At 40.0% G+C, this 23,822-nt stretch overlaps 1 protein-coding gene across 1 annotated transcript; it reads right to left on the reverse strand.

The window, feature by feature from the left end:
• Window positions 1–279: 279 nt before the first annotated feature.
• On the reverse strand, window positions 280–17,625 carry plaat3.L (phospholipase A and acyltransferase 3 L homeolog). Its single transcript, XM_018257155.2, has 4 exons — window positions 17,076–17,625; window positions 16,464–16,563; window positions 1,313–1,572; window positions 280–504 (listed from the first exon to the last, which is right to left on the reverse strand). Exons 1-4 carry the CDS (start codon window positions 17,085–17,087, stop codon window positions 403–405), a joined length of 474 nt encoding a protein of 157 aa, XP_018112644.1. The 5' UTR covers window positions 17,088–17,625; the 3' UTR covers window positions 280–402.
• Window positions 17,626–23,822: the final 6,197 nt, after the last annotated feature.

Raw genomic sequence — 23,822 nt, forward strand, 5'->3', positions numbered from 1 at the left:
GCTTGAGTCTGTATATCTTTATTTTCAAGATGCATTTTTTTCTGTAGTGGTGAGCTGGCAGTAATAATTTTGTATCATTAAATCCTATTTTTCCTTGCTTTTCCAGTGTGCCAAGCCTTATGGACTTTTTATACATTGCAAAAAAAAAAATATATATATATAAAAACAGTTTGTAACTCCAGTGTCCTTACATGGCACTGATATGGGCTCAACTGGAGCGGTAATAACCCAATAATTATAATAAATGTTGCTGGTAAGGAAAATATAAAGGGTGCAAGGTTGGCATCAGGGTAACTTTATTATGCCAAGTTTGAGAACAACTCCACAAGAAGTGACAATAACAGTATTAAGGCAGAATTTGATTTCTTTAGGAACAGTTCTCCAAGGTGAGATGATTGCACTTTACTGCTTCTGCTTATTCCTCATTGTAGAAAATGCTGCAAATACACCCACGGCTAGAGCTATCCCTCCTCCAACTGTAGCAGCTGTCTTGGCATTATCAACCTGCAAGAAATGAAGCATTACTTGTAATAGACATCATGAACTGGACTGCACTAATAAGCTGTGCCACGACTAGAGGACATTTTGCTGTGGGCTTTGACTGTAGAGACTCACTCCCTTGGCCCTCTACCTAAACCCAAATAAAACAGAAACAAACCCAAGAATGTGAACACAGAGCTATTTATGGAACAAAAGCTTTACTTAAATGAGAACTAAAGCTTAACAAAGAAGTTGGGTAGAAATGCACATTATATTATACCAGCCCAAGACAACCACAGCCCATTAGCAATCAAGATCTATGCCAATGTAGATGCCGTCAGTATCTACCCATCTTCCTATTTCTTGCGCTCTTTCTATTGTCAGTTATCTGACCTTAGGAAATGTCTCACACTATACTGTGCATATAGAATATAAAAGTCTCAATACAAGGCTCATTAGTATTAATTCAGATTCATTACATGGCAGCATAGAAACAGAATTGAATAAGCAGCCCTGTAGCATTAAATGTGGATGAAAAAAGACAAAGTCCATCAAGTTCAACCCCTCCAAATGATACCCAGACAAACTTTCTTTTCTGCTTGATGATTAGGGACAGCCTTTAAGTTTAGCTTCTTAACAGCTGCCCAGAGCACACTGAGCATGTGCAGTGCCACTGACACTCCAACCAAAATCCTAGATGGTGATTCCTGTGCACAACTTTGAAGGCCTGGATCATTAATGTTATAAAGATGGACCTTTAGAGTTGTACAGTCCTTAATAATCCTATTTGTGTAAATAAGATATCATAAAGGCCTTGTAAACTATAATTTACCTGTTCACAGAATGATTCTCCATATCTTAATTCCGTCACAAAATGCTCACAGTTGGCACTGAAGATACTATATATCTTTGTCTCGCCCACTTGGTCCAGTGCTGCCCGCACCACCTTTGCTCGTGGCAATGGCGTTAGTTTCTGATCATATTTGTTATTGACTTTATAAGTGCAACCAGCGGCAACCGCATCCAGATGTTCCATTTTCACTACAGCTGTGCCACCAAGTGCTGAAGAAAGGGAAGAGACGCCTTCCTGATCTAAAGATGGAAGGTCACATTATTTAAGCAGTAGCAACAATAATTCTTTATATCTATCAATTTAAAGTGATATTGACACTAAAAATTCTCTTTTCACCTATAGGTCATGTTGATCATAATTCGCTGATAGTTCTGCTTTTGTAATTAGTTGTCACTTGAAGTTCTTAAACCTGACTGTTTTGCCAACCTGACTGTCCCTTCTTAACCTGTCAGTTAAAGCTAACGGACTCTGCAAAAATATGGCAGCAGGTATCAGCAGGGTGATTTGTTTGTTTATTGAGGATAATTAAGGATATTTTCTACACAGATTCCAACATACTACATGTATGTAGGGTCGGACTGGGCCCCTGGCTCCTGTGGGTTCTGCCGGCCCAGTTCCGCAAACACATCCGCGCGATACCAAGGCTTCTTAACACTGTGCTCGCTGATGCATGTGCATACACACGTTGTGCCAGCTCAACTGGGGGGCTGGAGGGGGGCCCTGGGGGACCCCCAGTCCAATCCTGCATGTATGATACCCTTGAACAAATGGCAGGAGAAACACAGTGGCAATTTCATGTAAAATAACTCCCATAATATATAAATATATACTGTATTTGGACATATGTAATCTGGGCTCAGGTTTGGAACTATGGATTGGCACATACCTAGGGTACAAAGTTGGGGGGCACAGGGGACGTACCTCTTCTACATGTGCTCCCCTAGTTCAGGCACTGTGGTGGGGATGCGCCTGGTGTGCCTGTCTAACTTGGTCCTGTAGATATCAGGGTTTTAGATTTAAGCCATAAGTGGTTATTATCAAAGAACAAAGATTATAGAACACGACACTAGAATTGCTGTGTTGTAGAAAAAGCTCAAGGTTAAAGGCCATTCTGATATTAGGGTTGTAGAATGTTTACACAGAACAAGGAATACATCTGTTGTCCCGAGTCACAAGTATTTATAGTGCAAGGTTAAGAAAGACACATATAGTTTCAGAAACCACAGCACCGATACCATTCTGAACTCTGTGCTGACACAGTAGATGAACCTTATTTGGCGATTGTACCGAGACTGTGAGTCTGTCCCTAAGATGGAAATAGTGACACAGTTATGCTAAAACAAGCATGATGATTGGATACCACTGGATCAGCCCCATGGAAGAAGAAGTGGTTAAAATGGTCATTTGATGTATTGCTAATTGTTCTCTCCACGTCCTCACGAGCTTTCAGGACATATGAGCTATTATTTAATACTCTGTATTATATCACTCTGTATTAATGTATACCTCAAATAAAGCTGTCTGGTTAATATCCTGAGTGAACTCTACTAAACTGCTACTAAAAAATGCCTTACCCTTTAAACAAAACAGGGATTGTTTGCTTACTAGCTGCTTTCAAAGTAAAACTCCCAAACTTGGCTGCCCTTTTATTAGACACCTTTAAAGGGTAAGGTATTTTTTAGTAGCAGTATGCACAAAATGTCTATGTCTTAAATATATTGATAATGGGTTGAGTGCAGAGGACTCTTGTATTTGTCTATATGTATTTTGTGGTCACAGCCTCATTGCACCCCCGCCTAATGGTTTTAAAAATTAGTGGTGAGCACAACTTTCCCTTGTTTGTTATAGTTATACAGGAGCAGTGACCAGCTCCATGTTGTAGCTCCCACCCTTCCCAGCTATAGTCAGGTGATCCCACTGGTGTCTAATAAAAGGGCTGCCAAGTTTGGGAGTTTTACTTTGAAAGCAGCAAGTAAGTAGGGATGTAGCAAACGGCGGAAAAAATGTTCGCGAACATATTCGCGAACTTGCGTCAAAAATGCGAACGGTTCGCGAACGTCGCGAACCCCATAGACTTCAATGGGAAGGCGAATTTTAAAAGCTAGAAAAGACATTTCTGGCCAGAAAAATGATTTTAAAGTTGTTTAAAGGGTGCAACGACCTGGACAGTGGCATGCCAGAGGGGGATCAAGGGCAAAAATGTATCTGAAAAATACATTGTTGACACAGCGCTGCGTTTTGTGCTGTAAAGGGCAGAAATCACACTACGTCACTCAGGTGATGTTTCTGGACACGGAATGTGAAAAAGCTCACACAGCTAGGTGGCACTTGGTTAAAGACTGGGTAAACAATGCCTGCAAGGGCAACGTATACAGTAGTGGATACGGAATATATTATTGCTGCTGTAAAAACATCACTCAGGTGATGTTTACGGACACGGAATTATTATTGTTATTTAGACAGAATGTGAAAAAGCTCACACAGCTAGGTGGCATTTGCATACCTCCCAACTGTCCCTCTTTTGACCACTCAACCCCCTGTCCCTCTTTTGTACTCGAAAGTCCCTCTTTTCTCTGCACTGAACAGCCAGAAAAAAAACAGTTTCTAACTTAATTGGCTTTTGGCAGAGAGCTCAGAACAGCTAACAGGTGCAAATAAGATACTTTGTAACAATTTTGACTCTGGTTGGTGCTGGTAGTGGTGAACTACTAGGAGGAGCAGCACACCAGTCCCTCTTTTCTCTGAACTGAACAGCCAGAAAAAAAACAGTTTCTAACTTAATTAGCTTTTGGCAGAGAACTCAGAACAGCTAACAGGTGCAAATAAGATACTTTGTAACAATTTTGACTCTGGTTGGTGCTGGTGGTGGTGAACTACTAGGAGGAGCAGCACACCAGTCCCACTCCCCAACACAGCTAGACTAATAGCACTGGGCTCTTACAGTAGCAAAGTAAAAAAAACAAAAAAGAAAATAAAAGCAGTCCTTACAAGGACTATTGGGTTACAGGCAGCAGTCAGCAGATAAGAGATCAGCAGCAGGACAGCTGCCCACAGCAGCTACATACAGAGCACTGCAGTAGAAGGTAGATTACTAGTCAGCAAAGCTACCTAACCTAAAATGTCCCTCAAATCCCTGCAGAGTTCTGTCCCTACAATACAGAGCAGTATCAAGTAGATTACTAGCCAGCAAAGTTACTATCAACTGTCCCTCAAATCACTAACAGCTCTCTCCCTACACTAGCTCTTCCAAGCACACACAGGCAGAATGAAAAAACGCTGCAGGGCTTCAGTTTATATATGGAAGGGGAGTGGTCCAGGGGGTGTGGGGGTGGTCCAGGAGGGAGAGCTTCCTGATTGGCTGCCATGTATCTGCTGGTCTGGGGTGAGAGGTCAAAAATAAGCGCCAGCTAAGGCGAACCCAAATTGGCGAACGTCGCGCAACGTTCGCGAACATTCGGCGGACGCGAACAGTCGATGTTCGCGTGAATTAGTTTGCGGGCGAACAGTCCGCGACATCCCTACAAGTAAGTTGCAGGTAAAACTTAGTCTCTTTGTAAAATGTATAATGAAGCAATAGAATTCTTAATGAATTTAGATGAAAATTGAGCATAGGACTGGCCAAATATGAGATGACTTTGACGTAGCTGGCCAGCTTGAATATATTGCAATATATGGACAAACAATCCCTGTTTTGTTTAAAGGGTAAGGCATATTTCAGTAGCAGTATGCACAAAATGTCTCAATGTCTTAAATATATTGATAATGGGTTGAGTGCAGAGGACTCTTGTATTTGGCCCTGAGGCAATGTGACAGCCTGGTCTCAGGCATGTTGCATCCCTGGTAGTTTTAGCAAAATGTCAGTAGCCTTAGAATAGACAAACAAGATCAATAAATAAAAAAATGAATTTATTGGGACATATTAAAATACATTAGACCCCACAAAAATGCCTTAACTAGTTTCATGCTTACCCATCATAGGCATCTCAGGAGCAAGTTTATTTAAAGGGATACTGTCATGGGAACAAGATTTTTTTTCAAAATGAATCAGTTAATAGTGCTGCTCCAGCAGAATTCTGCACTGAAATCCATTTCTCAAAAGAGCAAACAGATTTTTTTATATTCAATTTAGAAATCTGACATGGGGCTAGACATATTGTCAATTTCCCAGCTGCCCCAAGTCATGTGACTTATGCTCTGATAAACTTCAATCACTCTTCACTGCTGTACTGCAAGTAAGAGTGATATCACCCCCCTCCGTTTTTACCCCCAGCAGCCAAACAAAAGAACAATGGGAAGGTAACCAGCAGTGCCGGGCCAACCCGGGCAGGCGCCCCAGGCAGCCTGGCCCGGTAAAGCACCCAATACCCGAGTGCGCATGTGCGGAAAATACGAGTGCGCATGCGAACTTCCGTTTTTTTGCGCATACGCCGGCCAGAACAGGGACCGGACTAGGGGGATAGCAGAGGCAGAGAATGTGCGTGCCTGGCGCCCCTCCAGCTTTGCGTCCTAGGCACGTGCCTTCTCTGCCTACTCCTAGTTCCGGCCCTGGTAACCAGATAGCAGCTCCCTAACACAAGATAACAGCTGCCTGGTAGATCTAAGAACAGCACTCAATAGTAAAACCCATGTCTCACTGAGACACATTCGGTTACATTGAGAAGGAAAAACAGCAGCCTGCCAGAAAGCATTTCTCTCCTAAAGTGCAGGCATAAGTCACATGACTGGGGGCAGCTGGGAAATTGACAAAATGTCTAGCCCCATGTCAGATTTCAAAATTGAATATAAAAAAATCTGTTTGCTCTTTTGAGAAATGGATTTCAGTGCAGAAGTCTGCTGGAGTAGCACTATTAACTGATGTGTTTTGAAAAAAACATGTTTTCTGATGACAGGATCCCTTTAAACATATTTATACACTCTTGATAAACCCTCCCACATTAAAAACCAATCAGGATAACACAACGTATCTGTTATATAAATGGCTAATGCAAATAGCTTTCACATTCATTGGTGGTGGTGTTATACATAAATCATATTCTGGGGTATAGTGAATCAATCCATCTCAATGTCACATGTAATCACTCTTATATTAATCATAAATCAAAACAGTTAAGTTATATCAAAACAGTTTAGCAGGCTTAGAACAACCTAGAAAATGTAAAGACAACATTTAGCAGCCCTAGAATGACTTTGAGTACTGCATTTATTTGTTGTCTAGCTACCTAGTACATTCTTGCTTCACAGAGCCTGTTTCATTGAAATCTATTTTTTACATAAATTGTATTCATGTGATGGTAAAAGATGTCTAACATTACTTTGTATTCAGAGTGATTTTACTAGGCATTGATAGTTTATGTTAGGCACCTATATCCCATTTTGCAACAGTAATGCTGGGAATTTTCCCCTGTATGATTTGTTCTTGCCCTTATCACCATGAGATCCCATTAAGGTTGGCCCAAGCGGAACCAATCCCTGTCCCTCAGTAGACTTTAATGGGAAAGAGCAAGGAGTTTCCATTATCATCGTTCTTATCACTGCTTTCAGCCTTAGCAAAATGGTTCACCTTTAAGTTAACTTATGTCCTATTCTAAGCAACTTTTGAATTGGTCTTCATTATTTATTCTATAGTTTTTTTTTATTATTTGACTTTTTTCATCTTTTTTCACTGACCCCATCTAAAAACAAATGCTCTGTAAGGCTTCTCATGTATTGTTATTGCTACTTTTTATTACTCCTCTTTCTTTTCAGGCCCTCATTCATCTCTTATTCAGATCAGTGCATGGTTGCAGTGCATGGACCCTAGCCAGCAGATTGCTGCAATAGCAAACTAGAGAGTGCTGAATAAAAAGCTAATTAACTCAAAAAGCATATACAAAAAAATACAGACCAATTGCAAATTGTCTTAAACGATCATTCTCTACATAGTAAAAGTTCATTTAAAGCAGAACAACACCTTTAAAAAAAATTAACCACTGCCTTATCATCACATTACATAACAAATCTATACACGATGATAATAATTGTACTCCTATGTTCATATTAACCCTTTAAGTGCCACAGAACGTAGAATCTATGTTCTGTGGAAAAGTAACTTGAAATGCCACAGAACGTAGATTCTACGTTCTGCAGCACTTCCGGGTTCTGGAGCGGAGGAGCGGCTGTTAGAGCCGCTCGCTCCGTTTCGCTTCGATCCCCTGCCCCTAGGCAACGAGCAGAGCAGGGGATCGAGTGGCCCCTGGGGCGCGATCGCCCAGGGGCCCAAAAGCAGCAGCAGGCACGTGTTACTTACGTGTCCTCCTGCTGCAGGCTACACTGCCGCAATCAGCTCAGCCCGCACAGGGACAGGAACCACGTCGCAGATCTCTTCCTCGGGCTCTTCCAGATCGCCTGCAACAGTCTCCAGCGACTTATACAGGTTAGTGCAACAATTACACACACAAACACACCAACACACGCTTATTACAGTAATACACACTTAGATTCACACTTACACACACTTACACATACATTTTTGAGGATTCGGGGGGTCACTTACACTCACTGCACTTACACACACGTGCACACGCACACACGCGCACATAACATGTAATTTACCATTTGTAAACACGCACACGCACATACATGGCATTGTGGCTTTTTTTTTTTTTTCTTATCGCATCGTCTCTTTTTTTGGCTGAAAAAAATGTTTTATTGCCATTACGAATAGCGTATTCGCTAACCGTACCGTGCAATACCTTTTGTATGTTATTTCGGTGATTATATTGCAATTTTGGGTATTTTGGTGCATTTTTAGCCATTTTATTGAATTTTTAGCCATTTTATTGCATTTTCAGCTCTGCATATATTGTGTTCACTTGTTTCTAGCCGTATAACCTGTTTGGCCCAGCTAAAATATTCAAACTGTGATTCTGACGGCCGATACACACTAGTCTGGAAAAAAAAAAAATTTTTTGTGGTTTTATTGGATTTTTTTGCATTTCACTCTTTACTGCCTTATTTTGTTTTGACTTGTAAATTTTATTTACTATATATCCATTTGGCGGTCTCTGTGCGCCACATAGTTTGGTATATCTATGCATATTGAGCATCAAAGTGTTCAGTAGACACCAGGTGTTCATATTTAGGATGTTTTATGCTGATAAGTTATGAAATGTGGGGTATATAATGGGGTAAATTTCAAGCTTTGTGACGATTTTCAGAAATTTGATAAAAACCGTTATGTTCAGCATTGCTTTGCAGTTTGGCAGTTTGCAGTAGAAACACTTATTTACCCATATTGGATTCGTCAGAATGTGTACTTTCTGAAAATATATGGTTTTCTGGGGTCTCTGTACTGTTAGGGGGGTCTAATGTTGCATAATACACACACCAGGTGCTTATATTGCAACAGCCAGCGAGTCAGCCGTGAAAATGTATATACACTATTGTCATTTGGGGGTCATTGTGCGCCACATAGTTTGGTATATCTATGCATATTGGGCATCAAAGTGTTTAGTAGACCCCTGGCGTTCATATTTAGGATGTTTTATGCTGATAAGTTACGAAATGTGGGGCATATAATGGGGTAAAATTCAAGCTTTGTGACGATTTTCAGAAATTTGATAAAAACCTTTATGTTCAGCATTGCTTTGCAGTTTGGCAGTTTGCAGTAGAAACACTTATTTACCCATATTGGATTCGTCAGAATGTGTACTTTCTGAAAATATATGATTTTCTGGGGTCACTGTACTGTTAGGTGGTCTAATGTCGCATAATACACCGGATGGTTATATTGCAGCAGCCAGCGCGTCAGCCGTGAAAATGTCTATACATATTGTCATTTGGGGGTCTCTGTGCGCCACATAGTTTGGTATATCTATGCACATTGGGCATCAAAGTGTTCAGTAGACCCCTATGTTTATATTTAGGATGCTTTATGCTGGTAATGATACATGGACAATACGATGCTGGAAAGTTGAAGCTTTGAGGCAATTTTCAGATATTTCCCCAAAACCGACAATTGTGGGAAAGCCTTGCGACTCAGTAGTTTGGAGCAGAAAGGCATGGGTACCCATTTTAGATTCGGTAGAATGTGTACTTTCCAAAAATATATGGGTTTTGGGGGGTAAACATATATTTCTGTGTTTTTACCCCACAAAAATGCAGTCAATGTGTTGATTTCTCATTAGATGAAGTTACCCACAGGACTATTTGTATGCGCTAACTTCATTTTGGGGCCTCTAAATGCCAGATACTTTTGTAAACCTATGAACAATGGCCAACAAACTGTTTGGAGGAACCCTGGCAATCCTATTTAGGGTGCTTTTTCTTGGTGCGTAACGATACATGGGTGATATGGTGCTGGGAAGTTGAAGGTTTGAGGCAATTTTCAGATATTTCACCAAAACTGACAACTTTGGGAAAGCCTTGCGACTCAGTAGTTTGGAGCAGAAAGGCATGGGTACCCATTTTAGATTCAGTAGAATGTGTACTTTCCAAAAATATATGGGTTTGGGGTGTAAACATATATTTCTGTGTTTTTACCCCAAAAAAATGCAGTCAATGTGTTAATTTCTTAGTAGCTGAAGTAAAGTCCTGAACAATTTGGACGTGCTAACTTCATATTGGTGTCTCTAAATGCCAGATACTTTGGTAAACCTATGCATAATGGGTATCAAACTGTTCAGTGGACCCCTGGCAATCATATTTCAGGTGCTTTTTCTTGGTACCTAATATAGTTTGGGATATGTGGAGCAGCAAAATAAAACCTTTGAAATGATTTTTCAGAATTTTGAATTTTTTTTTGAAAAACCGCTATGTTCAGACAAGCTTTTATGTTTGGTAGTTGTGAGTAGAGGGACATAGTTACCCATTTTGTAATCGGCAGAATGTGTACTTTTCAAAAATGTATGGTTTTCTGGGGTAAACCTACGGTTTCAGGATTTTTTGCCTTGGAATCTAAAGCATGCCGTTTTCTGCCTTAGTGCTTTCAAAATTCGGTAATATACTGCCGGGAGTTGTTGCTGTACAGAAATCCTAAATCTCTCTAAAACTATACATATCTGGTATTGGCACGTTCGAGAGACATAAGGCTTTCCAAATCAGTTGGATTTTTATACGTAAAATGAAATATTTTTCTGTTATAAATTGATATACAATGAAAAATGGTAATTTTTCATTTTTTTTTGGTATTTAGCACTATAAATTTTTTTGCACAGGTGGCAATACATGAAAACTCAGGCAGATTTAGAAAGCTCAGTTTCTACCGAAAAAAACAATGTATAGTTTTCCTAGGTAAACTATAGGTTTCCCCTCAGAAAATGCCCCTAAAGTGAGAGAGCACAAAATGTTTCAAAAACGGCTGGCATTTCGCGTAACCAAAATGTGAAATTCTGCTGGCACTTAACCCTTTCCCTGCCAGCCGTTTTGTCCTAGATGCGAACATCTACTGCCAAGCAGTTTTTAGATATTTTGCACTCTTTCACTTTAAGGGCCTTTCCTGGGGTGGTCTTTTAGTTAACCCAGGAAAACAATATATTGTTTTTTTCAGGACAACCTGAACTTTCACAATATGCAAGAATTTTGGTGTAATTCTACTTCTCTAAAAAAATATTGGATTCTAAGTGTCAAATAAAATGAAAAAAATCATGTTGCACGAAGAACAATCACATATATCAGAAACATCATTCATTTTACGTACGAGAACACAGCTGATTTAGAAAGGTCTATGTCTCCTGAACGCGACAATACCAAATATATATAGTTTTATGGAGATTTCTCACTTGTATAGCTCAAAATCTACAAGCAGTACACAACCAAATTTCCAAAGCAACACTCCCCAAACGGCATACTTTTGATTTCAAGGCCAAACATTCCACTAACAGTAGGTTTACCCAAGAAAACTACCCATTACTAGAAAGAACAGATTCTGGTGAATCAAAAATGGGTAGAAATATCTTTGTACTCCAAACCACCAAGTTGCAATTGTTTCCTAAAGTTATAGTGTTTTATAGAAATTGGTGAATTTTTTGAAAAATGACCTCAAAGCTTCCACTCTACAGCAACATATCTCCCACACATCATTAGGTATCAATGTAAAACACCCCAAATATAAAATCCTGGGTCCACTGAACAGTTTGATGCCCAATATGAATAGATGTACCCAAGCACGTGGCATAGGAGGCCCCAAAAGGAAGACCCCCCGTTTGTTCTGTAATTTCAGATACTGCAAAATCAACACATTTACATCGTTTTGGGGGGCGGCAAAGGTAGAAAACAGTACGTTCACCCCAGAAAACCATATATTTTCGGAAAGTACACATTCCCCTGAATCTAAATTGGGTATGCATGTCTTTCTACGCCAAAGTACCAAGCCGCAAATCATTCCTAAATTTGGTGATTTTGGGGACATTTCCAAAAATGACTTCAAAATTTCGACCCTGCAGCATCGTATTACCCACATACTTTTAGGTATCAAGACAAATCACCCCAAATATGAAAGCCTGGGGTCCTCTGAACAGTTTGATGCCCAATATGTATAGGTGTACCCAAGCACGTGGCGTATAGGGGCCCCAAAACGAAGACCCCCATATGGTCTGTCATTTCAGGTACTGCAAAATCAACACATTTACATTGTTTTGAGGGGGGCAAATGTAGAAAAAAGTAAGTTCACCCCAGAAAACCATATATTTTCGGAAAGTACACATTCCCACGGATCTAAATTGGGTATGCATGTCTTTGTACTCCAAAGTACCAAGCCGCAAACCATTCCTAAATTTGGTGATTTTGGGGACATTTCCAAAAATGACTTCAAAATTTCGACCCTGCAGCATCGTATTACCCACATACTTTTAGGTATCAAGACAAATCACCCCAAATATGAAAGCCTGGGGTCCTCTGAACAGTTTGATGCCCAATATGTATAGGTGTACCCAAGCATGTGGCATATAGGGGCCCTGAAAGGAAGACCCCCATATAGTCTGACATTTCAGGTACTGCAAAATCAACACATTTACATTGTTTTGGGGGGGCAAAAGTAGAAAACAGTAAGTTCACCCCAGAAAACCATATATTTTCGGAAAGTACACATTCCCACGAATTCAAATTGGGTATGCATGTCTTTCTACGCCAAAGTACCAAGCCGCAAATCATTCCTAAATTTGGTGATTTTGGTGACATTTCCAAAAATCACCTCAAAATATCTACCCTGCAGCATCGTATTACCCACATACTTTTAGGTATCAAGAGAAATCACCCCAAATATGAAAGCCTAGGGTCCTCTGAACAGTTTGATGCCCAATATGTATAGGTGTACCCAAGCACGTGGCATACAGGGGCCCCAAAAGGAAGACCCCCATATAGTCTGTCATTTCAGGTACTGCAAAATCAACACATTTACATCGTTAGGGGGGGGGCAAAAGTAGAAAACAGTAAGTTCACCCCAGAAAACCATATATTTTCGGAAAGTACACATTCCAACGAATCCAAATTGGGTATGCATGTCTTTCTACGCCAAAGTACCAAGCCGCAAACCATTCCTAAATTTGGTGCTTTAGGTGACATTTCCAAAAATCACCTCAAAATATCTACCCTGCAGCATCGTATTACCCACATACTTTTAGGTATCAAGACAAATCACCCCAAATATGAAAGCCTAGGGTCCTCTGAACAGTTTGATGCCCGATATGTATAGGTGTACCCAAGCACGTGGCATACAGGGGCCCCAAAAGGAAGACCCCCATATAGTCTGTCATTTCAGGTACTGCAAAATCAACACATTTACATCGATTTGGGGGGGGCAAAAGTAGAAAACAGTAAGTTCACCCCAGAAAACCATATATTTTCGGAAAGTACACATTCCAACGAATCCAAATTGGGTATGCATGTCTTTCTACGCCAAAGTACCAAGCCGCAAATCATTCCTAAATTTGGTGATTTAGGTGACATTTCCAAAAATCACCTCAAAATATCTACCCTGCAGCATCTTATTACACACATACTTTTAGGTATCAAGACAAATCACCCCAAATATGAAAGCCTAGGGTCCTCTGAACAGTTTGATGCCCAATATGTATAGGTGCACCCAAGCATGTGGCATATAGGGGCCCTAAAATGAAGACCCCCATATAGTCTGTCATTTCAGGTACTGCAAAATCAACACATTTACATCGATTTGGGGGGGGCAAAAGTAGAAAACAGTAAGTTCACCCCAGAAAACCATATATTTTCGGAAAGTACACATTCCAACGAATCCAAATTGGGTATGCATGTCTTTCTACGCCAAAGTACCAAGCCGCAAATCATTCCTAAATTTGGTGATTTAGGTGACATTTCCAAAAATCACCTCAAAATATCTACCCTGCAGCATCGTATTACACACATACTTTTAGGTATCAAGACAAATCACCCCAAATATGAAAGCCTAGGGTCCTCTGAACAGTTTGATGCCCAATATGTATAGGTGTACCCAAGCATGTGGCATATAGGGGCCCTAAAATGAAGACCCCCATATAGTCTGTCATTTCAGGTACTGCAAAATCAACACATTTACATCGATTTGGGGGGGGCAAAAGTAGAAAACAGTAAGTTCACCCCAGAAAACCATATATTTTCGGAAAGTACACATTCCAACGAATCCAAATTGGGTATGCATGTCTTTCTACGCCAAAGTACCAAGCCGCAAACCATTCCTAAATTTGGTGATTTTGGGGACATTTCCAAAAATGACTTCAAAATTTCGACCCTGCAGCATCGTATTACCCACATACTTTTAGGTATCAAGACAAATCACCCCAAATATGAAAGCCTGGGGTCCTCTGAACAGTTTGATGCCCAATATGTATAGGTGTACCCAAGCACGTGGCGTATAGGGGCCCCAAAACGAAGACCCCCATATGGTCTGTCATTTCAGGTACTGCAAAATCAACACATTTACATTGTTTTGAGGGGGGAAAATGTAGAAAAAAGTAAGTTCACCCCAGAAAACCATATATTTTCGGAAAGTACACATTCCCACGGATCTAAATTGGGTATGCATGTCTTTGTACTCCAAAGTACCAAGCCGCAAACCATTCCTAAATTTGGTGATTTTGGGGACATTTCCAAAAATGACTTCAAAATTTCGAACCTGCAGCATTGTATTACCCACATACTTTTAGGTATCAAGACAAATCACCCCAAATATGAAAGCCTGGGGTCCTCTGAACAGTTTGATGCCCAATATGTATAGGTGTACCCAAGCACGTGGCGTATAGGGGCCCCAAAACAAAGACCCCCATATGGTCTGTCATTTCAGGTACTGCAAAATCAACACATTTACATTGTTTTGGGGGGGGCAAAGGTAGAAAAAAGTGCGTTCACCCCATAAAACCATATATTTTTGGAAAGTACACATTCCTGCGAATCCAAATTGGGTATGCATGTCTTTGTACTCCAAAGTACCAAGTCGCAAGCCTTTCCTAAATTTGGCGATAAAAGCAACTGTTTTTACATTTCTGAAAATCGCCTAAAAATATTGCAATTGGCCGCATTTATCTCACCCAATTTCTTACATACAATTGTAAAACACCATAAATATTGATGCCAAGGGTCTACTGAACAGTTTGATGCCCAATATGCATAGATATACCAAGGCAGCTGGCATGTGCGGACCCCAAATAAAAATAGTGAATATGAGTTTTCTCCGCTGCCCATTCGCCTTCTGTGAACATAGACCCTTGACTTCATATTATTTGCCTCAAGACCCTCCTAACAGCAATGACCCCCCAAAACCATACATTTTTGGAAAGTACACATTCTGCCGATTCCAACAAAGATAACGACGTCTTTCTACACGAAACTACCAAACTGCAAAGCTTTTCTAAACATATAGGTTTTTACAACATTTCTGAAAATCGCCTAAAAATGTTGCAGTTTGCCGCATTTATCGGACACAATGTTTTACGTACAAAGAAAAATCTCTCTAAATATGGACGTCAGAGGTCTAATAAATAGTTTGATGCCCAATATGTATAGATTTACCAAAGTATGTGTTGTGTATGGACCCCAAATGAAAAACGTAACTATGAATTTTCACGCTAGCCAACTAAGCTGCAGAAAAGAGAACCCTAACTGTACGTTATGTGCCGTAAGACCCCCAAACTGTAAAAAGACCCCCAGAAACCCATATATTTTTGGAAAGCACATATTTTGGCGGATCAAACTAAGTAAAATCTATCTTTCTATACCAAAGCACCAAACAGCAAAACGATACTAAAGATACATAGGGAACAATAATGCAGGGATAAAATTGCAATAAAACCACAAAAATAGCGTAAATCAATGAAATAACAAAATAATTGTTCTGACAGCGTAATTAGTGGCCGAAATCGATTATCCAATAGTCACGCTGCCAAAATAACACGTTTTTAGGCAAAAAAAACAAAAGATAACAGTATAATGAATTCGTAAAAAAAAAAAAAACACCTGTTTGTGTATACATATTTGTGCACTAATAAAAGTTATCTGAGTGTGCAAATACATGTAAATAAGTGTAAATAAGTGTAAATAACTGTACAAAAGGGACCAAGTGTGCTAAAATTAAAAAAAAAAAATTTAAAAAAATTCCAATCTTTACTAAAATGCATAAATGTACTGTAAGTATGTGTAGGTGCAGGTAAGTGTGTAAAAAAACGTGCACTTACCGTTTTTGGAGCAGGAGAATCGCTGTCTTCTTTGGAGGAGTCCTGGCAGCGTGTCTGCAGAGTTGCTGCGCAGCAGGAAGTGCGTGGGCGGCTCTGCAGGCAGGAAGAAGGTGAGTGTAGTAGCAGACGCTCCATGCGATGCGTCTGCTACTTTGAAGTCGGATCTGCGACAATCGAGTCGCAGATCCGACTTGACAGCCCCCCAGCCTCGTTGCCTAGGGGGCTGTCTTCTCTCCCCACTCTCTGCGGAGGCGGCAAAAGCCGCCGAAGCAGAGAGAGCGCTCAGCTGCTAAAGAACGTACAATGTACGTTCTTGGCAGCCTGAGCATTTGCCTGCCAGCACGTACGCCGTACGTGCTTGGCAGGCAAAGGGTTAAAGGGTTAATAATGTCATAGTACAGAGATAATAATGTCATAGTACAGTATATAATAATGTAATAAATAATGTCATAGTACAGAGAAATACAACCTACCTGTTAAATGAACAACACAACCTCTCCCAACATAAATACCCCAGTGCTGATAAACAGGGCGAAAAAATTCTATCAAGTCTCCCTCTTTAGGCTCTACACCCTGTTGGAAAAGAAAGAGCGAAGTGAAGGGACCGGTGTGTGTGTGTGCTACACTCATACTCAATTAACATAAGTTAAACGGGATTCTGTTAAGGGCAGGGGCACACAAAGCTACTGGGGGAGATTAGTCGCCCATTGACAAATCGCTTTTTCTTCGGGCGACTAATCTCCCCGAACTGCCTCCCCGCCAGTTAAAATCGAAATCGCCGGCTGGATGGCACTCGGAGAGCTTCGTTTTCCAATGCCGCACAAAGTTTCCTTATGAGGCAACTTTGCAAAACGAAACGCTCCGAGTGCCATCCCGCCGGCGATTTCATTCTAGCCGGCAGGGAGGCAGTTCGGGGAGATTAGTTGCCCGAAGAAGAAGCAATTTGTCGAGGGGTTCGTGTGCCCCTGCCTTTAAACTTGTATTAACTTTCCCTCAGCTGACTGCTTTCTACAGGGTGGAACATGCAGCACTACGGATAAGGTGTTTGTGGGACTTTTGTTCCCCCCCTCCATACCAGCACTTACCTCGAGAGGCATGTCTCCTGCTTAGAATTGTTCTTGCTTTTTCCGATTAAGCAGCTTTGAGTTTCAAAAACAGTTTGCGTTTAATTCTGTAACAGACAATTGTACCACAAAAGGGTCACTTCCCATCTGGATAGGCAGGGTTTAGAGACATGAAGTTAGAGTTCCAGAATTATTTAAAGGTAACAGTGAAAACAGGAGGAACAATTTCAAGATAAAGGTGACAGTAAGTGTAAGCATGGGCAGTAAATGTGTGCGTAGTCCGAGCGTGTGAAAGTTCTCACTGCACAACTGCTCTGAGTTAAAGGTATAAGAGAAATGCTTCCTATGTTCAGATCAGATGTAGTGATGTTTCACTTCTAAAGAATGACACTCCTTATCATACGTCAGGGTAAAATAGACCTTGCTATGTCCAGCTGAGTAAGCAGTAACAGAATGAACCATATGAATACAAAGATCAAAACGATATCGCTGTAACTATACTCAGTGCAGCTCCCTTAAAGGGTTAATTCTCTATAATGCAATACAGGTATAGGATTCGTTATCTAAAAACCCGTTATCCAGAAAGCTCAAAATTATGGGAAGGTTATCGCCCATAGACTCCGGGGCCCATTTACTTAGTTCGAGTGAAGGAATAGAGGAAAAATAGAATTCCGAATGGTCGAATATGGCTACTTTGACCTTCGACTACGACCTTCGAATCAAACGATTCAAACTAAAAATAGTTCGACTATTCGACCATTCGATAGTCGAAGTACTGTCTCTTTAAAAATTTCTTCGACCCCCTAGTTCGCCACCTAAAACCTACCGAGGCCAATGTTAGCCTATGGGGCTTCCTAACAATTTCCTAATCGAAGGAATATCCTTCGATCGATGGATTAAAATCCTTCGAATCGTTCGATTCGAAGGATTTAATCGTTCGATCGAATGATTATTCCTTCGATCGTTCGATCGTAGGAATAGTGCAAAATCCTTCAACTTCGATATTCGAAGTATTTTACTTCGACGGTCCAATTAACCCTCGATATTCGACCCTAGGTAAATGTGCCCCTCCATGTTCATTAAACAATGTTAAAACATATTTTCTTTTTCTCTGCAGTAAAAAACAGTACATTGAGCCCCACCAATAAATAATACATTCTTATTGGTTGGAAAACAATCCTATTGGTTTTATTTTTTTTTTTTTAGCAGACTTAAGGTATGAAGATCCGAATTACAGAAAGACCCCTTATTCAGAAAAGTCCAGGTCCCAAGCATTCTGGATAATAGGTCCCATACCTGTATGGGACCTAGTACGATGTAGACAATTTGAATTGGTCTTCATTTTTTCTACTTTTTATGGTTTTTCAGTTATTTAGCTTTTTTGATCAGCAGCTCAAAAAAAGCCAAAAAAGTTGGTGTTTCAGCAGCTACTGTATCTGGTTGCTAGGATCTTATTTGCTCTAGCAACTAGGCAGTGGTTTGAAGGAGAGGCAGAAATATGTCTAGGAAAGGGCCTGAATTAAAAGATAAGTAATAAAAAGCAATACTAAAACTGTACCCTCACAGAGGATTATTTTTTTGCTGCTGGGGTCATTTGAAAGGTGGGAAGAGGTAGAAGAGAAAAAATAAACAACTAAAAACTATAAAAAATAATTAAAAACAAATTGCAAAGTTGCTAGGAAGGGCCCTTTATCAACATGCTCATTTTAGGTTTTAGAAACCACAAACATATTAAAAACAAAGCTGAACGATGTTTCCCATTATCTAATGGTTTTAACCATTTCCTGATCTGAAACTGTTCTTAAGCATGGCAATAAATAATATTAAGTATGATATGTTTCTCGGAACTACGGCATGGGGATCCGTTATCCGGAAACCTGTTATCCGGAAACCTGTTATCCAGAGAGCTCCACATTTTAAAAAAAAAAATGATTTCCTTTTTCTTTGTAATAATAAAACAGTACCTTGTAATTGATCCAAACTAAGATATAATTAATCCTTATTGGAAGCAAAACCAACTTATTGTTAATATTTCTACATGATTTTCTAGTAGAATTAAGGTATGAAAATTACAGCAAGACCTGTTATCAGGACACCTCCAGGACCCGAGCATTCTGGATAACAGGTCACATATCTGTAGTACATTAAGGGAGGGGAGACATGCTATTATCAAGCCTCTTTATAGATATTCTTATGCACATTTTTGCTCTTATTATTTGACGTTGCTGCACACCACTTGTGTTCTTTTGTCTCTGAGGGAGGTGCGCAGTTTTTACTGTGACTTTAGTTCACTGTTTGTTTGTCTGTTACAATTTAACAGAACAGGAACATTTCCTACGTTTTAAAGCTTTCAGTTTCATTACTGAAGAAAAGATACAGCTTATCCTATTATCAGATAAAAATAGCTATATTCACTATAAAACACACCTAGTAACAGAAACCAAGTACTAAAATGGAAATAAAATCGAAAAAATACCTATACATTCACTTAAGGGCAGATTTATCAAAATCAGAGTTTGTGAAAAGAAAAACGAGTAGGGATGGGCAAGTTTTTTCACCTTGTTTCACCGTGGAAATGACGCCCATAGACTTGTACAATGGTGTGCGTCAAAAAAAAAAGACGCGCGTCAAAAAATTTCTTTGCCGTCCATAGACTTTAATGGGCGTCGGCGACAATTCGCCGCCGGTGAATTTTTGACGAAATGGGTCAAATTCGCCCATCTCTATAAACGAGGACAAGGAAAAAAACGCGTGCGACTTTTTTTTCTCAAATGCTAGCTTATTTGAGAAAAAAATAGCGACAAATTCCACTTTTTCGTGAAAAAAAGTCACATGTCGGTGAGAATCTCATTGTCCCGTTCACTTTCAATGAGGCTGAAAATCTCCAATGTTCTAATAAACTGGGAAAATAAATAAAGTTGTCAGAGAACATTCCCTTTGACTTCTATACAACCTCGCCAGCTTTTACTTGCTGAGTTTTATTCTTTAATATATGGTGATTATTCGAGGTTACAAAGAATATTCTCGAGTACATTTGTACTCGTGTTTTTACGAGAATCTTGAAAAAAAATAAATCTATTTTAGATAAATCAGCCCCGTAGACACCTCCCTTTAATTTAACCTTAAAAACAAACATACAGGAAATGCTTTGGGTGCCGGTTTTAGGTACAGGTAATGACATCACTAAGCACCGTTTATTAGAATATACTTTACAGGATACTCATGGCTCTTGTGTATGATACATATATACCTGTTTCACAGAATAGTGATGGGTGAATCTGACCAATTTTGCTTCGCCGAAAATTCCAGAAACGGCAAAAATTCGCCAAAATGCATTGAAGTGTATGGGCGTCATTTTTGAGGTGAAATTTGGCGAAAAATTTAATTCATCCCTAATCCAGAATGATTGGGACCTGGAGTTTTCCAGATAGCGGGTGTTTCTGTAATTTGGATCTTCATAGCATAAGTCTACTAGAAAATCATGTAAACATTAAATAAAGCCAATAGGCTGGTTTTGCTTCCAATATGGATTAATTATATCTTAGTTTGGGATCAAGTATAAGGTAAAGTTTTACTATTACAGAGAAAAACAAAATCATTTTGAAAAAAATTGGATTATTTGGTTAAAATGGAGTCTAAGGGAGACAGCCTTTCTGTAATTTGGAGCTTTCCAGATAATGAATCCCATACCTGTACCCACATTCTCTCCTTTGCTATTCAGAGGAGGAGAGAAACATCTTCCTCTGCTTCAATTTAGATTGCAAGCTCTTTTGGGGAGAGCCCTCTGTGCCTTTTGTATTAATTATTGTTTGTACAGTGATGAAGATTTATAAATACTTGTTGATAATAATAATACACAATACAACAAAAACAATACAAAAAGCACACAATAGCTTAGAAGGGAGGCGTTCTGTCTGGAAACCCTTTGTCCAATATTATATGCAGGCCCAAGTGAGAGAGCGAGCTGCATGTAGTAGTGTCATAACTAGAGAGCAGCATAACTATGTAACTATGTAACTATATCCTTATTGCTGAATTCTCTTTTTTTCAGCTCATCTTATTACGTGCTACAGTAAGTGAAGCCTCTGACTGTCCGCTGCTCTCCTACCTCCTCTGCCAACCAATACATCAAGGATTACTAGTTGGCAGGTTAAATATTTAACATATCTTATCTGTTTAGTTATTTACAGTCATTTCTTTCGCAAAAAAAACAGTTTTTTGACCTTTTGAACATGCAGATTATGATAAACATTTTCCCTTTCCTGGAATTATGGGAGCGTTAGGAATCACATGTAGATTAGGCCTAAAGGCTCCTCCCACATGGAAACAGGTCTTTTATAGGCAGAAGAACACATTCACGCCAGATTCCTTTTTTTTTACTTATGGCCTTATAAACTATGACATTGTATTTATTTGTGAGCTTTAAAATGAAAAACTTTTATTGCTTCAAATAAACTTAACATACATATTTTTGCCATAAGAAATATTTGTAAAATTCGAACTTATTTGTGAAAGATGCTCCCCAAAGTTAGAAATCTTGGATCTTAATAACAAGTTTAAAAAAATTATGGAAAAAAAAAATTGGGCAGGACAGTGGATAGGTATTAGGTACACAGGAGATTGGAACCAGGCTGTAGATTCTGGTTCATGGTCAGTCCTCGTGGTGAAAAGTGTTGTATTTGTTTACCTATTGTTTTAATGTTTATTATGCAAATCATTCTGTCATAAATTATTGTTGTTTATACAAGTGCAATTATATATAATGTGAATAAATGACTGTGGCCTCCCCTTCTCACTTCTGGTGTCATGTATTGATTTACTGGGGTAGTTTAAGAGTGTGGGGTTACTGCAGTACTTGACTTGTTGTAGACAATTAGGGGCAGATTTACATAGGGTCGAATACCAAGGGTTAATTAACCCTCGATATTCGACTGCCGAATGTAAATCCTTCGACTTTGAATATCGAAGTCGAAGGATTTAGCGATATTCCTATGATCGATTCGAATGGTCGAATAGTCTAATGATTTTTAGTTCAAATCGTTCGATTTGATGTCGAAGTAGCCTATTCGATGGTCGAAGTAGCCATATTCGACCATTCGAAATTCGAAGTATTTTTTCTTCTATTCCTTCACTCGAGCTAAGTAAATGGGCCCCTTACTGTAATTTAAGTTTTTATTTTTTACTGAGTGAATTCTGGTCTGTAATTGTTGCCATCCTATAGGTTCAAAAATAGGAGATCACCCCCAGAACCTAGGTACGAAAATCAACCTTTATGGCAGCCCTGCAGTATCTACCAGCAGGACAAGTTGCCTGCGCTCCTACTGAGTTCCCAATAACTTTAAGTGCTGAACTTCATAGACTTCATTCTGGTGCTCCTATCAGCAGCAGCCGGGGCTATACCAGTGAGCACCACGGAGAGATCCTCTTCCAGCTTCCTCTTTCTTCAAATTTCTACAATCACTTGGGGGTGCCTAACATTTGGCACCCCCAAGTGCACAAAGCTTTTCCTTCTCCTTTAAGATTACAAGGTGCAAGAAAGGGGGCAGAATTGAGCCCTTCAAATTGCTATTCACTAAAGTGCTTATAGTTATATTGCACTCCTCTATACTTGCACTGTGTGCTGATGTGCCTTCTGTACTTCTTTTGCAAAATATATTACAAGAAAAAACATCCACTATCCACTACCTGCCCTGAGCTAGCCTTTGACTGATCAGACCTATTGAGCCACTTATTCTCTGCACCCATGGGAGGTCCAGAATTATGTGTTAAAAACAGTTGGCAGCAGCAGAAGGTGCTTTCTGTGTGTTACCTGGTCTATGACCATGGTATATGAGTGTGTTATTTAGAGTTTTTTCTTCTCTCATTTAGCATTCAATGAGCAGCAGGTCTGGACAGTGGATGATGTTCAAATTTGCTGAGTGAGGTAAGTGTGAAGAAGAGTCACATGTAGGGTTTTCCCCACATGTGACATAAGTGACCACACATAAACCACACATCATATGATAACGGCATTATGGCTTCATTTATCAATGCAAAATGATCATAACAATACCCACAATGAAGTGTCATTATGAGAACCCACGTGGCTAGTAGTCCTGTTCCAATGGATCACAAGATATTGGATATGCAGCGATATCAAAAAGGTCTCATCTACACATTACAAGTGTTAAAAATTATCACTATTAAGCAATGGTGTCCAGTAGCGATGTTCTGGTCAACAAAAATTCGACCAGCACCTGACCCTAACCTAACCCTTCAGCCAGGGTTGCCACCTTTTCCCAAATGTTTTACCGGCCGGTAGGGGGCGGGAACAAAAAGGGGTGGATAGTGACGTCAAAAGGGGTGGGACAGTGATGCAAAAGGGGACGGGACAGTGACGCAAAAGAGGGCGTTGCTACAGCGCCAAGATTTTCAGACAGGGTTCAAAGTCAGAAAAGATAAGTTACAGGGGATTGGGGGCAGGCCGAGGGGTCTTTTTGAAGGGTATTGCAAATTTACCGGCAGCTGCATTGCCGGTAAATTTGTAATATTGGCCCCGGCCTTGGCAGGTGTTTTACCGGCTAGGCCGGTAAAATACCGGCCGGGTGGCAACCCTACCTTCAGCACCCACAACTGTTCCTAAATTGGTGCACTTTCCTATTTATAAACTCATGCCTGCCCCACTCTGACATCATGGAAGCACAAAGGTGGGAGAGTATAAAAAGCCTTGCATGGAGGCAGGAGCCGGGCACTGTAAGGTCTCAGGCAGGGATGGACAGAGGGGAAAAT

This window comes from Xenopus laevis, chromosome 4L (genome assembly GCF_017654675.1).
Source record: "Xenopus laevis strain J_2021 chromosome 4L, Xenopus_laevis_v10.1, whole genome shotgun sequence".
Taxonomy (NCBI): domain Eukaryota; kingdom Metazoa; phylum Chordata; class Amphibia; order Anura; family Pipidae; genus Xenopus; species Xenopus laevis.

What these genes read in the sequence shown, in the direction of transcription:
- plaat3.L (XM_018257155.2), bottom strand. An exon ending in TTGTGTTGTTCATTTAACAG is followed by an intron (nt 1,573 to 16,463) that starts GTAGGTTGTATT and finishes TTCCATCTTTAG; the next exon opens with ATCAGGAAGGCGTCTCTTCC. An exon ending in GAGAATCATTCTGTGAACAG is followed by an intron (nt 505 to 1,312) that starts GTAAATTATAGT and finishes CATTTCTTGCAG; the next exon opens with GTTGATAATGCCAAGACAGC.